The sequence below is a fragment of the Ostrinia furnacalis genome, unplaced genomic scaffold, assembly GCF_004193835.3.
Source record: "Ostrinia furnacalis isolate ACB-3 unplaced genomic scaffold, ASM419383v2 OfSCF4122, whole genome shotgun sequence".
NCBI lineage: Eukaryota > Metazoa > Arthropoda > Insecta > Lepidoptera > Crambidae > Ostrinia > Ostrinia furnacalis.
Window position 1 is genome coordinate 577796 of NW_021134361.1, and position 16528 is coordinate 594323.

The following is a 16528-nucleotide window of genomic DNA, read 5'->3' on the forward strand; positions in this document are numbered from 1 at the left end:
CTTATAGGAACGTATGCAACAGCATAGTTTTTTTGGGGCTAGATCAATAATTAAAACCATTAAAGACACATTATTATGAATAATGTTAGTAACAAAAAGAACAATATTATGATGAAACAAATGTCTTCAAAATGGGTTTATTAAAGTACAAATGCGGGCAACGAATGTAAGATTTACAAACAGTTCTTTGGTTACATTCTAAGTTCTGATTAATTACTTATTAAGTAATATTTGTGTGTGGTTGTTAATTACATAACTTGTAATCTTTACATTTCAACTACACCAGTTAAGCTCAAGTAATAGTCAAGATTTCATCATACACCCGGCTATCGTCCATCTGTGAACTAATTATAAAGAATTATCTCTGAATTATGTCGGTGTATCATGATATCTTGTACTAGGCTTATTAATTTAAATATTTTTTCTAGATTTTTAAAACATATTTTATGTTCAAAAATAAAATTTTACTCCTAAGAGTTAAGAAGGGGCCAATCATCCTATCTGCACGACGTTTTAAGAATAAAGATATATTCACATCCGCAGGAGCTGTGATATTTGTATTGTGTCATACAAATGTCAATGTGAATTCACCTTAAGGTTACTTCCACATTGTGCAAAAAGATCCTAGCCCTATTTCATGATCACAAGGAGCTCAAAATGGAGCGTGAAGATATGCGTACTTTGAAAAGGTATTGATTGATTCTTTTATCTATAAATTTTTATTTACATTTACTCAAGACTTTTACCCCAAAGTTGCAACCCTACTCTGAATAGTCCACGCCCACTAATTAGCCCCGCCCACATCGCATCACTAGTTCACACAGTCACTATTTCACCACTGTTCTTGTTACTTAAACTTCAGCGCCTCGCGACCGGGCGGCGGGCAAACACCAGGATGGCCAAGATGCCCAGGAGTGCCGTCATGAGGTAGAGGTCCCAGTTGGAGAGAAGTGAGGAGTCGCCGCCGGTGATGAACAGCATGGTCAGCGGGCTGGACGAGAACGACTGCGGGAGGTGAAGGTTTATTAAGTATCTAGCTTTTAGGTGTGACTTTAACAGTGTGAATTTTAGGCCTGTCGCGAATGAGTATAGTGTGTCAATCCCTAAAACACTTTTTTCATCAAAGGTATAATGAGTTTTCATATTGCCAACATGAGAATACTGATTTCCTATACAAACTTCTACCACCTTTGATTTTAAGCCATTACGTAAGCAGTTTACTTGCCTGTTCCTTATAATAATATTAGCACGGATTACCGCCACTACAGAATATTATTATTAGTCTTTGTGTATCCTATGTTTAAACATGATAGATAACTAGGTTTGGGCGTTACGCAGTTTCTGAGCTAGGAGTGGGCAATTTGACTTAGAGGGCGTAAATCGGATGTTTATAATCCTCCGTATTTACACACTAGGAAGGTATTGTGGCGTACCATTTTTAGGGGGTGGGGGTAGCAGCTCTCCCCTATCCCTCCTCGGTACGCCTATTTTTTTTAATAACAGGTTTCATTTCGTGATGAAATTAATGAGGGCTATCGTTTTTATACTTAACAGTTGGCACCCCTGGCGATTGACAGGACCTTACTCTACAGTGGCGCCATCTTGATGAGTGCAAATGCGATAGTCCTCCTACCACTTTAGCGCTCACCAGTTGGTGCCACTGTCTTCGCTACTAGCAAGTGACAGGACCTTACTCTACAGTGCGCTAACTGGTGAGCGCTAAAACGATAGCCCTCATTGGTAACCAGTTAAGTTCTGCTACTTATCACATAAAAAACATAAGTAAAAGGGTGGTCACCACCATGGTAGATGACGAGGTAAGTAAAAGGTAGTTTACCTCCATGAAGTCGTGTAACGCGGTGTGCGCCGAGAGTGCGGCGAGCGCCAACGCGGCCGGCAAGCGAGCGTCCGGCGACGTATCCGCCGCCAGGTCGTAGCATCTACCAAAATACACGAGAAAAACGGTGAATTCATTGTTAACTTCGCATGCTACTTGTAATGGCGAAACATAATAATAATAATGACCGTGAGTTAACGTTATACCACAGAATAATAATAAGTACTACGTACAGAAGTTTTACTTCGCGAAGGTATTTAAAAAAATGTATGCTTAATGTCATTAACAATATGGTGTAATTTAGCTTGTCTCAAGAGTCAAGTAAGTTTGTCAGAAGTTTTGTTGACAAACGTCAGTGATCGGTACTGCGCCGAAGCTATAGGGCTGACTTCGGTAAAATGATGTGACGTGAGGTGCCAATCTGCAGAAAATGGCGGAGGAAATACATGATTTAGCATGAATTATCATGAATAATATTAACTACTTATTTACCTCTCAGTGTCTTCAGGCAACTTAAAAAAGTACATTCTGTGTTTTTATTATTATTTAGGCAGTTAAATACTACACAGTATTTAGTACACCATTTTCTTTATTTTTTTCCATCATACACAAGAATACGCGTGCGTGAGTCAATGTTCGCTCGTATGTGAGGCCTTGTCGAATAGTACTCTTGTAGGGGGCAATCATGCGTGTTTTGTTTTCGATGTAAACTCGCGGAGATGAACAGGCCTGGTTATACCGAAGAACTTATGGACTTCGAGTAAAAAGAAAGCCTAAGAAATAATAATAAATACATATTATTGCACACCAAACAAATAACATAACAGAAAGAAAAGGAACATGTGTTAATTCTTCATAAAATATACCATATTTTTACACAAATAAATTACTTATTGTTATAATTGTGTTCATTGTTGAAAAGACAAAATAAATAAAAAAGATTCTGATTCTGTAAAAACCAATCCGAAAATAGGAGAACAACAACTTTTTTTTCTGCTTTTTGAAGCACCACTAAATGATTTTCTTGTTTAGCAAGAACGTTAACTGGTAAATATTTTTTTATAGTTTGTTTTATTCTTTTATAGATTCAAATCGAAGAACTTCCCGTTGCCAGGTCTGGCTCACTCCGCGCGGTACATCCGATAATTACCTACAGCGAAGCGCCCCGCCGGCGGGTATTATATCAGTCGAGTGTCACGCGCGCGCCCGTCAGGACGCTGGCGTGTTCCACTGTATCGTGTAGTACCTAATTCTATGATCGAAGTATAATTTAAAAATGGACATAAAGAGAAAGAAATATTATTGTGCGGCGTTCGGGTGTTTAAATTCGAAAAGAAATCTACCGGATTTATCTTTTTTTTCGCTTCCCAAAGATGCTGAAAGGTATGTTGGCCATGTAGGTAATCAATAATTCTTAGGATAGTATAGGAACCTAACCAACCATCATGACTACTGCTCAGAATGCGTTCGTTCGTTTCAGCCAAATGACGTCCACTGCTGGACAAAGGCCTCTCCCAAGGTTTTCCATAATGAATGCGTACTTACCTACATACGTATCTCATTACAAATAAGTAGATTATTTATTTTTTCACTAGACAGCAACCCTAACAGCGTAAGAAGAGTTCAGAGGCACGCGATAGAAAGAGACAAAACTTGTAGGTGAATAAAATTGTAGGTACGTAGTGCTGTGCGAGCTGAATTCCACTGTATCGCGTCGTAGCAAGACTCGCATTTATTTAAATCGTCTTGCGGAGTAATCCTTCTGTACCTGTACTATTACTTATTCTGTGCCGTTGCTAGTAAAAATAACTTCTCTATTCAAGCGATAATGTTACAATAACTGGATATGTCTGTTACATCACTTGGAACACCGTGAAATCCGTTAATTTATAAAATTTTAATTCTATAAACAGTATTTGTCCTTTGTGAACATTATGAATAGCAAACTCAAAAGGCAGGAAACCAAAGTCGTAAAACAAAATAATAAAAAATTGTGTTTCAACTGACCGTTTAGCGAGATGCAAGTCCTTGGCGAGTCCTAACCCGCGCGCGTGCATGTAGCCCAGGTTGAACGTGGCCTGCGCGTTGTGCAGCTGCTCCGACGCTATCCTGGGGGGACAGAGTTCAAAATCGCTTGAATAAATGATACACAGTATAATTTAATGAACAGGGATGTCTTGAACCTTTTGGGGGCCTTATGCCTGTTTTCACCATCAATCCTTAATTTTTAAGTGAACCCCATGTGATACACATAACAGGAATTTTATTTTCAAAGGGGTCACTTAAAAATTAGGGATTGATGGTGAAAACGGGCATTAGAGATCCAGGGGGCTTATGCCCGTGGTGTGGCGTGTAAATAGCCACACCAGGCGGGATCTTAATCGGAAGTCCAAATTACGTTTCCCAAATGATTTTGCCTGCAGAGGAGAAATAGTTGGTCCCACTAACCTCTGAGCCAATCTCGGGCCCCCTTCCGTCAGCTCGACCACTGCTGGCTCCGGGACACTCCGGGATGAAGATGGATCGGCTTCACTTCCCCTGCAGGGGGTTCGGGTCACAAGCAATTTGGGCTTTGACTGCGTAGGTGGTTTGATGCGAATGCGTTGTGCGTTATGATGCGATTTGCGGGAGATAAAAGTGCGGTTTTTTCACTCGCGAGACTGCGAATATGTGCGTTGCGATAAAGATTTTACGGTGAAGTGTGTCAAAGCTTGACGTTCAGAAACGCCAAGAATGACCACAGAGATGTGGAAACCAAACAGTTTTCTACCTGCAGACAAAACTATTTGGGAATTAAAAAAATAAAAATAAACTATGCGTACATCTGCGTAACCAGCCCGTTTTCACCATCAATCCCTAATTTTTAAGTGACCCCTATACAAAAAAAATCCTGTTATTTGTTACCATAGGGGTCACTTAAAAATTAGGGATTGATGGTGAAAACGGGCATTAGGCTAAGAATATAATCTGAACCAATAAGGCGAACATTCTAAATCGGACGCAAAATAAGATGGCTTCTAAAAAGGAGCAATTTCATTGACAACGACAGTGAAACATTGTCCTCGCGGCCCTGTAGCAGCGCGATCTTGCATGGCTTCCACTGTCCGGTAGTGTCGTAGCCCTTGAACGTGAACTTGATACAGGTATCAAGTTCACGCGGCTCTACATCATAGTCGCTGCCCTGTATTGGTGCGGCACGGTCCTGCATTACATCCACTGCCTTGTGGTGTCACGGCCCTGAGTTATGTCCATGGTCCTGTAGTGACACGGCCCTGCATTCAAGGTTTCGCGGCCCCCTATTGTATCTACTGCCCTATAGTAGCATTACCCTTCATCCACTGCCCTGTATTCACGGCCCTGTATAGTTACTGACCTGTAGTGGTGCGCGGCGGCCTCGAGGTCCTGCGGCGCGCCGAGCCCGTAGTAGTGGTAGTCCCCGAGCTTGACGCGCGCGCTGGCGCAGCCCTACCTTATCATCACTGCTTTGTATTCACGGCCCTGTATAGTTACTGACCTGTATTGGTACGCAGCTGCCTCGAGGTCGTGCCCGTAGTAGTGGTACATAGTCTCCTAGCTTCACGCGAGCGCTGGCGCAGCCCTGAATAGTTGCCATTGCCCTGTAGTATCGTGGCCCTGTATCCACTGCCCTGCAGTGGCTAAGCCCTACATGTGTGATGCGGCCTTGTGTCTACTGCTCTGTAATGGCGCGGCCCTGCATCATGGGCACTGCCCTGTAGTAGCAAGGCCCTGTGGTGTCACTTCCCTGTAGTGATACGACCCTGCATCGAGTCGGCGCGCACGCACACACTTACAAAATTTAGCGTGGATTAGCGGTGAGGTGCGCTGAATTTTGTCAGTGTATGCGTGCGCGCCGCATACGTATTGGCGCGCTCACATACAAACCGCGCTCGGTGCGTTTCTATGAAGATGACCTACTCATTTGTATTTACTCTGCCTGTATTTTATGTGCACTGACCTATAATGGTGCGCGGCGGCCTCAAGATCCTGCGGCGCGCCGAGCCCGTAGTAGTGGTAGTCTCCCAGCTTGACGCGCGCGCTGGCGCAGCCCTGCGACGCGGCGCGCGACCACATCTGAAGCGCGCGCGCGTAACGCTCGCTCTCGTTGAACACGCTGCCTTCACCTGGTGACAGAATAATAATTAGGGGAGAGTTCGGTATATTGTACCGCCGGGTAAATTGTACCACCCTGATATTTCATAAAGTGTTTATTGAATGTCTGTAATTGCAACACTCGGCGATACACAACTAAAATAAATTAATATCGGCCATGTGGTTTTTGCCGTGACAACAAACACGTGTGTTTTATTTTGAAAAGTATTTTTTCATTGTTTTCAAGTAACTTTTGACAATACATGTTTCGTTTGTAATTTTGTTAAATTTAATCACAGGGTGTTTCTAATATATTATTTAGAAGCGTAAATTAGTGTGGATTACAATTATTTGAAACATTTTTCGGTATTTATGAGCTATATTTTTTACCGATTTTTTAAAAGCACTATCACCTAGTCGGCTAAATTGTACCACATCAAGTTGTATGGAACTTTACCAAAGGATTTTGAATTTTTTTTGAGTAAATCATATTTTGAAGTTATAATAGCGCAGTTATGTTTGACTAACTATAAATGAAAGCAAAAGACTGGCAAAGTAGATTAGGTACACGTGTGCGTTACGATAATTGGAATTACAAAACTTGTACTCAAAATCGTGATAACGTGTAAAACAATATCGATTGTCTATGTTATTAACTACTGTTCCTTTTCGTTTCCTAATTTGTTAAGAATGTATCGTATAATATTTTGCCATAGTTTTTTTATAGGCTTGAAATTTATTGAAATCCAATTTAGTAACCCTGTGGTACAAATTATCGAACCGGTTGGCTAAATTGGACCGAAGCTCTGAACTCGTACTTTGTTGATTTGTGCTAAATATACAACAATCATGTTAATTAATACTTATGAAATAGTAAGTTGAATAATGTATCTTTTATTATATACCATGGACATTAGCAAAAACAAAACAAAACTATGTGTAAAATGGGATTGAAAAAAACTGGTCCAAATTAGCAGACTCTCCCTTATTAGGTTTTTTTATTGGCGGTCAAGCTGTAGATTCTGGCTACACAGAAGTTGCAGCGGTGGCAACGAGAGGTGGGAATAGTCCCGTATTATTATGAAGTATGCTGATTTGAGGATCGTTTGTTCATTTCAACCTCTGAACAAAGCCTCCCCTTCAGAACTTTTTCACCCGATCTTGCGTTACGCGCATTTAGGCGCTTCCTGCGACCTTAACCAGTCGGTCCACTGACTGGGAGGCCTAGTACCTAAGTACTACTTCTTTCAGTCCGTGTCATCCAAGAACTCATTTGAGATTTTTTCATTATAAAGAGCTCTCTTGCAGCTGCATTATATCTTCGTACCGAAGTATTATGTTCCAATGCCATGAAACTTACTAGGTGTGAAAATTCAGCCCATATTGCCTGAATAACGGCCAACGGTTATCAGTTTATTCGTTCATGGAAATTCCGAATCGGCCTTTTTTGATCTCCATAGTAGACGATGAAAGTGTGACGTCACAAGTCTACCAATCACTCACCTAAATCTAGTATGTATGCGGCATTAGTCTGCGCCACCTCATAGCCTCGCTCCGCCATGGCCAGGTACTGTAGTAGCGCCGAGTCGGTGTCCCGCGACGCATCAGGCACGAGACTATTTCATCAGGTCGTCGTTCCACCGAGTGGGAAGTAGTCTATTCTACGTCTTCCAGTCCATAGTCGCCATTCGAGAGATTTGAGAATATAGCTTCATAAAGAGCTCTCTTTTGCTTGCCATTAGACCTTCATACTTGTATAATGTATGTTTCCTTACTAAAATCATCAGCCTTTCAATTTCAATAGACCAGAAAGGGTGACATCACAAATTGGCCGAATAGTTCAGGCCTAGATACAATACAGCGGTGTGGACTTCTATGATAGAACGTTCCAAAAAAAGGCGGCGATTCCGACGTGTGGCCATAGATGGTGATTGGTGATCTGTAAGGTTCTGTCTGCGCCACTTACCCAGTGCCTAGTGTCTTCCAGTCCAGTCAACTCAAGAACTCTTTTGAGAATGTATGACTCACCCAAGTCGAGTATATAGGCGGCATTAGTCTGCGCCACCTCATAGCCTCGCTCCGCCATGGCCAGGTACTGTAGTAAGGCCGAGTCGGTGTCCCGCGCGCGCCACGCGGCATGAGCTAACATTAAACGGGAGACTACTTCACCAGATCGTCGGTCCGAGTGGGAAGCCTGTCTATACTATGTCTAGACCAGCGGTTCCCGAATGGTGGTCCGCGGAACTCTGGGGTTCCGTGGAAATGACGCAAGGGTTCCGTAAAAAATATTATCCCACGTTTCGTGACCGACGTTGTTTGCTCGCACCGACTTGTTTACGCACAAGGGAGGGGCAGGGCGTGCGGGCGGAGTAGTACGGGGGTTCCGCTAGGAAAAGTATAATCAATTAGGGTTCCTTGGCAAAAAAAAATTGGGAAACCCTGGTCTATACTATGGTCACCGCTCAAGACTTATGAGAATGCAGCCTCGCAGCCCCATTAGGTATTGGTACCAGTCCAGTCCACTCGAGAACTCTTTTGAGACTCATAAGGAGCTCTCTTGCAGCCCTATTAGAACTTGATGCCACTCACCTAAATCTAGTATGTAGGCGGCATTGGTCTGCGCCACCTCGTAGCCTCGCTCCGCCATGGCCAGGTACTGTAGTAAGGCCGAGTCGGTGTCCCGCGACGCATCAGGCACGAGACTATTTCATCAGGTCGTCGATCCACCGAGTGGGAAGTAGTCTATACTACGTCTTACAGTCCATAGTCGCCATTCGAGAGATTTGAGAATATATCTTTACTAGATGAAAACCCGGCTTCGCTCGGGTGAAATTTGACTCATAATACACAATTCTAGGTGCAAAATGTAGATAGATGTTTCTGTAGTCATCGGTTCTCAAAGAATATTAAATATAGATTCATATAGCTTCGTTAGTTGTGTTTAATAAATGTGGTAAATAAAAACTGCAAAAGTATCACAAATTATTTTTATTTTAATCAACATTCAAAATAAACTAAGACAAATTAACAAAACAATCAAATTTAATCGTTAATATAGGATAACTTCAAAATATGATTTACTAAAAAAAATTTCAAAATCCTTTGGTAAAGTTCCATACAACTTGGTGTGGTCCAAATTAGCCGACTAGGTGATAGTGCTTTTAAAAAATCGGTAAAAAATATAGCTTATAAATACCGAAAAATGTTTCAAATAATTGTAATCCACACTAATTTACGCTTCTAAATAATATATTAGAAACACCCTGTGATTAAATTTAACAAAATTACAAACTAAACATGTATTGTCAAAAGTTACTTGAAAACAATGAAAAAATACTTTTCAAAATAAAACACACGTGTTTGTTGTCACGGCAAAAACCACATGGCCGATATTAATTGATTTTAGTTGTGTATCGCTGAGTGTTGCAATTACAGACATTCAATAAATACTTTACGAGATATGAGGGTGGTACAATTTACCCGGCGGTACAATATACCGAACTCTCCCCTACTTATTATATTAATATTTAAAAAAAAAATTGCGCATCTTTATTCAATTCGGCTAAATCAAAAACAATATTACGAAGTATTTAAATTGTAATTTTACAATGAGTACTTATCCGAGAATTTGGCAAAGATACTTATAACGACATATTCTCTATTATATATCACAGATTGATTATCATAAAATTTCTTTATATATAACATTTTTCGATATATATTTATCACCTTTCAAGCCTTGTTCAGTGGTATTGATAATTTGAATTTTTACATCATCGAATCTTCGTACTCGAGAGAAGGCAACATAGAGCTGTCCATGGGTGAACACAGGATTAGGTAAAAATATACCGATTTTGTCAAAAGTTTGTCCCTGGCTTTTGTTTATTGTCATAGCGAATGCTAAGCGAATGGGAAACTGAAGCCGACTAAATTTAAAAGGCAGTTGACTGTTAGATGGCTGGAGCCGAATTCGAGGAATGAAAACTCTGGTTCCCACATGGCTACCACAAATAATTTCGGCATCAATGACACGTGAAGCTAACGCTCTAACAATAAGACGGGTTCCGTTGCACAAGCCAACAGTTGGGTTCAAATTTCTCAAAAGCATTACTATACAACCAACCTTTAATTTTAAAATGTGTAGTGGTAATCCTGCAGGCGTTATAGAATTTAGAAATTCTACAGGATAGTTTAAAACATCATTTTGATCGTCCTCAACCACAGCGTCAGAACTTTCATAAATTTTAAGCAGGCCGGGAATTTTCTCGACAACTTGGTCGTTCAATTGAAAACAATCATCGTTTTTGGGAGTAAGGATAGCTTTCATTGAATAACTTTTATAATCATTTGTGTTAAGGGAAACACCAAAAATATGGTCTACAATTGAATTATCTACAATGCATCGCCGAGGCAGTTCAAGGTGGTCATCACTATCTTCATTAGCTGATCCATCGCCTACCTTTAATACCCATTGAGCAAACTCTAAATCATCGTGAGCTCTCATATTATGAGCCAACTGGAGTTGAGTAAAATTTGGCCACATTGAAAAGTGCTTAATTGAAGCTTTTATAATATCATTTCGTGATCCATTAACTACAACTGGTAAAATCTGACGAAAATCTCCTGCAAATAACAAAGTTTTGCCTCCAAAAGGTAATTTATTTTTCATTATATCTTGAAGGAGTCGATCAACTACAACAATATCATGACATTTAGTCATGGGTGCTTCATCCCAAATGATTAAATGAGTTTCCTTCAATAACTTAGCTGCTGGTGACCCTAACGACATATGAGACGTAGAATCTACATCTGAATTAATTGGAATTTTAAATCGCGAGTGAGCTGTTCTACCTCCGTCTAACAGAGTTGCTGCAATACCAGAAAACGCTACGGGTAGGCATAATTTGTTTTCAGATCTTAAAATATGTAAAATAGTTGTAAATAAAAAAGTCTTGCCAGTTCCACCTGGGCCGTCCAGGTAAAACAGCTTTCTCTCTGTGGGATTATTCACAGCATTTAGTATTGTATCGACCACATATTTTTGTTCGGTGTTCAATTTTTGGTATTTTTCATAGCCATTTGCTTTTTCAATGTCACAGTCATAAACGGGATCAGATAAGAAAATACTTTTTTCATCAATATCTGGCTCCGGAAGTCCGAAATCTGTTAGTCTCTTTCCGTGGAGTTTTAATGTTTCATCAATTTCTTGTAAAGCCAACTGTTTGGATAATATTTCAGGGCGGGATCTTGTAAAGTCTTCGATAAAATGTGATGCAAATTTTTCCCAAAGAGCATTAGAATCAGTTACTTCACAGAACACGCAAATTAACGCAAACAGCTGTCGTAATTGCCGAGGAAGTTTGAAACCAATTGCTTCATCCAAACATCTTTCCCATTCTTGATCGTCAAAAAGCAGCCCCCTTGCTTGAGCAGCTTCTCGAAATGATGTGTAAATAATATTTTCATAAGTTCTAACATCTCTGAAGCAAGTCGGCCCTTTGACGTGAAGAAGTAATAGCCGGAGATAATATCGTTCCCGATCAGAAAAGGAATAATTATACATTCTTGCAATTACTTTATCAGCCGCTGACTGAGATATTCGTGGTTGCCACTGTCCATGGATAAATCTGAAATGTGTCGGAATTTCAGTGTAAAGATATTGTCGAGCACTTTCATCTGTTCTGTTTAGTTCAAAAAATGCTAATAATGTTGATTTTTCAGCTGATCTAGCCGCTGCTTCATGAACATTCTGATCTGTAAATACGACAGTTTGTTGGTTTTCCAAATGAACACCTAACTGTATAATTGTGTGACTCATTTTGTGCATTGAAAATTCAGATATTCGCCATATTGCTTCAGGGGCCGAAACATACCTGGTATCAATATAAGCCTTAATTTCATCATGGTGTTCATTGTTTAATGTCGATTGATCACTGGACTCCTGTGGCGCTACTGTGATTTGTATCTTTGCTCTGTCATGACCTTTATAAATATATTTATTTATATATTTCACACTTTTGACACTTGAACAAATTTCAACATTTATGTGAGCATTAAATTTTTTACATAGATAGGGATTGTAGGGCACCACCCATCTGTTATCACACTCGAAATCCTTCTTTTTTATTGTTCTTCCGTCGTCTCTTCTTCTTATAACAGCATAACCTCCATTTTGGGTACCATCTTTAGTTTCTTCGCAAAATGTCTTTGGGTAGTTTTTAGAACATTTAGAAGCAGTTCCATCATTTTTCATGCAAGGTGAATTCATATATCCAGGGCCACATGGCCCATGGATCATGTTTTTTGATACAGTCTGAAAAAGTTCCTGGTCTTTATCTGGGTCAGGTATTTCTGCACACACAAATTTATCATAATCTACTGATGACCTTGGTTTATCTTCATTTCTTAGAATAATAAGCATATGCGCATGTGGAAGCCCACGTTTCTGAAATTCAATAGTGTAAAACCACGCACTCGGTATTCCAAAAATATGTTTTCTTGTAATGTCATCTAAAAGTTCCTCCAATTTAAGTTTAAAAATTCTGGCAATTAAATCGGGTCTATGTTCTTTTTTAGTGCCTTGTAAATTATCTAAGATTTCTTGCCAATTCGGATTGCACGTAAATGTTATAAATAAGTCTGGTTTACCATACTTGCATACAATTGCCATGGAATCCTGATAATTTTGCATCATATGCCGAGGACTTCCCACATAAGTTGATGGCAATATTATCATTTTACCAATGCCTTGACCCATTTCTCTATCATTATTGTACAGGCTATCCATTAAATTGTTATAATTGTCAGCTCTGAGCTGTTTTTGATTCATTCGAAGAAACAATAATCTTTGAGATTCAATCCTAACATAGGCCAAGACACAATATTCATGAAAAAGTTTTTCAGCGTAAAATAATGGGCTAAATTTTTTACGAACAGCAAGTCTATACTGATAAAATTGTAACATTGTAAGACGGCTTCGAGCAGTTCGACTCTCTTCTCTGTGTTGAAGATTTTCCTTTATTCGGTTAAGGACAGATTCTGTTTAGGACAGATTAGGTTTACGACTGATTCTCTTTAAGACAGATTCGTTTTATGACGGATTTTGTACAGTCAAGAAAAAAATGTTTTAACCAACGTAACGTCTCATGAATAGAGTTAACCAATTCCCCCTACTATGTAATATAAAATTATGGAAAACTTCTTTCTATTTAGTTACTCTGGTACCTATTGTGTATTTATTTTTGTCGTATGACTGCTTATGAGTTGCCGAGTATTCCATTAATAGCATCGTGTAGGTACACGACGAGAGCACAAAATTAATATTTTGAAAATGTTTTTTATTTTAATTTAAAACGTGTGACTGAAATATTATGATGTGATAATTATGTATAATACTAGCGGCCGCCCGCGACTTCGTACGCGTAGACCTCGTTTTACCCCCGTTAGATATCATGTTGATAGATAGCGTTTCACGGCATGAATATTTACGAATGTCAAAAACAGTAGTTTGTCCAGCGCTTTTTTTTATTTACTATATTTTGACGCTCATAAGTGCCGAGCCACCTGTGGTCTAAATTGAATAAAATATTTTTGATTTTGCTGTAGATTTTAACCAATGACGATAGATGGCGCTTTAAGACGTCTTATTTATTTATTGAAATTAATTTGTCACATATCGTCATAAATTATAGCCTATATGTTAATCTGGGTCATAAACAATAATACTGTAAAGTTTCAACAAAATCCGTTCAGTAGTTTTTGCGTGAAAGAGTAACAAACATCCAGACATCCAAACTTTTGCCTTTATAATATTAGTAGGATAGTAGGAAGTAGGATTATATTATACTAATCTACATCTACACTAATATTATAAAGAGGAAATATTTGTTTGTTTGCATTGAATAAGCTTCGAAACTACTGGACCGATTTGAAAAAATATTTCAAACTATTGTGCGAAGTAGGTATAAGATGCAATTAATATTTTAACTTTTTTTTTGTTTAAAACTAGTTGCTAAATAAACTTAATTTTCAATAATCTGTCTTTTGAATTATGTACTCAATTGTATTTCTGTCTTAAAACGAATCTGTCATAAAGAGAATCTGTCGTAAACCGAATCTGTCCTAAACAGAATCTGTCCTAAACCGAATAAGCCAAGATTTTCATGCCATCCGAGTTCTCCATTAGGAAAAAGTAGAGGAAAGGTTAAAGGGTCAATATTGGGACTGGTTGATTTGAGTGTAGTTAAATGTTGAGAATATTCTTGTACAGAGAAGTCTATATTTAATGGAGGTTTACCGTTTTCTCCTACAAAGATGGCCGCTACCTCATTATTTGATGGTGTGTTATACCGACGCAAATCCAGAGATTTATGTTTATAAAACTGCATTGATACCGAATATTTGGGTCGATTTTCTGAGGCTGCTTTTAATTCCTCTTCTGCTAAAATTGCAGCCACCTTTTTGTATACTTTGACAAAAGGATTGAATTCATTGAGCATTGTTTTTAAGGACCTCATTATATTGCTTTTACATATGTTATTTCTAGAATTGGATAATCTTTCATTTAAGGCTGCTTCATCTTCAATTATATACAATTGGTTGTATTGTGGTTTATGACCTTGCAACGGAACCAAAGATCCAGTTTTTATATAAATTTGCCCTTGTACCCTATAAGTGAAAAATCCTGGAGGGAGTGTGTTCAAGTTTGAATTAATGGATGCCATTGCAAATGCTGAATTATATAGTCGTATATTAGCCTTAAAATGATTAGCATCAGACGTATTACCTTTGTATAAATCTAATAATATTTCTGGAATTGGCTTTAAGACTCTGTCTGGGTCTATGTATACCTTCCCATTATGACAACAATTTTTAAAATGATTTTTAATTTTTTCACCTAAAAAATGAAGTGCTTGACATTGAACACATTCATAAATCATAGAACCAACTGAATGTACTGATACATGAATGGTGTTATTTGAAAGTGCTAAATATAAATAGTTAGTCCTGGGGGGCTGACATTCTGTACTAAACCTGCTTGAATATTTACGTTTTTTCGGGGGTCTGCCCGCCATTTGATATGTTTTCTTTCTCTTCTTCTTCTAAAGAAATAAAATCACTGCTGACTGACAGCAGCTGTTTTTCCTTGTTGTCCGAAGAAGCATCATCACTGCTGACTGACAGTAGCTGTTTTTTCTTGTTGTCCGAAGAAGCATCATCAATCATCAATGAATCCTCGATTAGCGTCAACTCTTCGTTATCAACCTTAAAAGAGAAATATATTTATGAATAGCTAATTTAAAGCTATAGTTTCGATGACTCTTTTATAATGCGAACTGCTAGGGACTGGAATTCGTTGCCTGCTGCTGTCTTTCCCGAAAACTATAATCCGGGCCTCTTCAAGGCGAGAGTGAATCGGCACTTACAGGGCAGATATGTACCATCCTAGACTGCATCCCACTTAACATCAGGTGCGATTGTGGTGGTCAAATACCTGCCTTGTTATGCATAAAAAAAAAATTAAAGATTTAACTTAAATTTTTAATGCTATATTGTGTTACTCTTATTAAACAAATTTAATAAGATGTGATGAAAAAATACACCACATGCAGGAATTGAACCTACATCCTCGACTTCTCCGTTGTCGCGCTCTTACCATCTGAGCTAAATGAGTTTAATAAGAGAAATTTTATTTTTAGACAAATATTCTAATAATAATAAGTATTGGGAATGTATGTAGGTGTAGGTATATCCTCCCACCTCTATATTTATTTTACTTTACTCGGTGACCTACACTATTAACTTACCTGAAAGTCATCAAAAAAATCTTGTGATGCAGCAGAAGCAGCTTTTTGCTTTTTATGAAAAAGATTTGATAGTGCCCGAGCCTTGTTTATTCTTAACTGCCTAATTGTTTCTAAGCCACAACACTCGCAATAATTGAAATTATCTGCAAAAATATATTACACAATTATTTATAATAAGAACCAGCCGAGCTCAAGTGGAACTTGCGCATGAAGGAGTCTATTCCGTTATCAGAAAAAACGGTGCAAAAATCGTGTCTGTTTCTGTATATGTTGATAACAACTCAACACAGGCTATGCATGTGGTCATTTATTATTATTAAAATTTGTCGGGTTAAAGAAAAAAAATATTAAGCCGCTTACCGAGTATAATGTTGTCGCATTCCACACATCGACTGCACATTTGCATTTGTTTGCAGTTTCTTACAAATATTTTGCCATTACAAAAATTGCATGTCACTGGAAGTAAATAAGTACTTATTTTATTTAAATGCAGAAAGTCTTACAATCCACACATTAAGAAGAAAACAGAACAAAATTCACTTAAAAACACAACCTGCCTACATCCATACTAAACTAAAATACTACTCACCATCTTTACGAAGAGCCCTTCGCTTCATCCACATGCCACAATTGTGGCAATGTTTGCCAAGTGCAAGGAGATCCGGCTGTTAACAAAATGACGTAGATATCAAACAAATAATATTAAACGAAGACAGAGACATGACCAATGAAACAGTACAGTGAAATACTTACGATTTTCGGCATGATGTGCGTA

At 38.6% G+C, this 16528-nt stretch overlaps 2 protein-coding genes across 3 annotated transcripts in view; both read right to left on the minus strand.

The window, feature by feature from the left end:
* Positions 1-200: 200 nt before the first annotated feature.
* Hrd3 (HMG-coA reductase degradation 3) overlaps positions 201-16528 on the minus strand; it is a 34202-nt gene continuing 17874 nt past the window's right edge. For both annotated transcript variants that reach the window (XM_028312879.1, XM_028312878.1), the window contains 4 exons: positions 5814-5979; positions 3845-3946; positions 1838-1940; positions 201-1005 (listed from right to left, as the gene is read on the minus strand). In XM_028312879.1, coding sequence (XP_028168680.1) covers positions 859-1005; positions 1838-1940; positions 3845-3946; positions 5814-5979 — 518 coding nt within the window. In that variant the 3' untranslated portion in view covers positions 201-858. The remainder of the gene's footprint in view (positions 1006-1837; positions 1941-3844; positions 3947-5813; positions 5980-16528) is intronic.
* Positions 14118-16391, minus strand: LOC114358820 (uncharacterized). Its single transcript, XM_028312880.1, has 4 exons — positions 16343-16391; positions 16114-16209; positions 15754-15896; positions 14118-15211 (listed from the first exon to the last, which is right to left on the minus strand). Exons 1-4 carry the CDS (start codon positions 16374-16376, stop codon positions 14993-14995), a joined length of 492 nt encoding a protein of 163 aa, XP_028168681.1. The 5' UTR covers positions 16377-16391; the 3' UTR covers positions 14118-14992.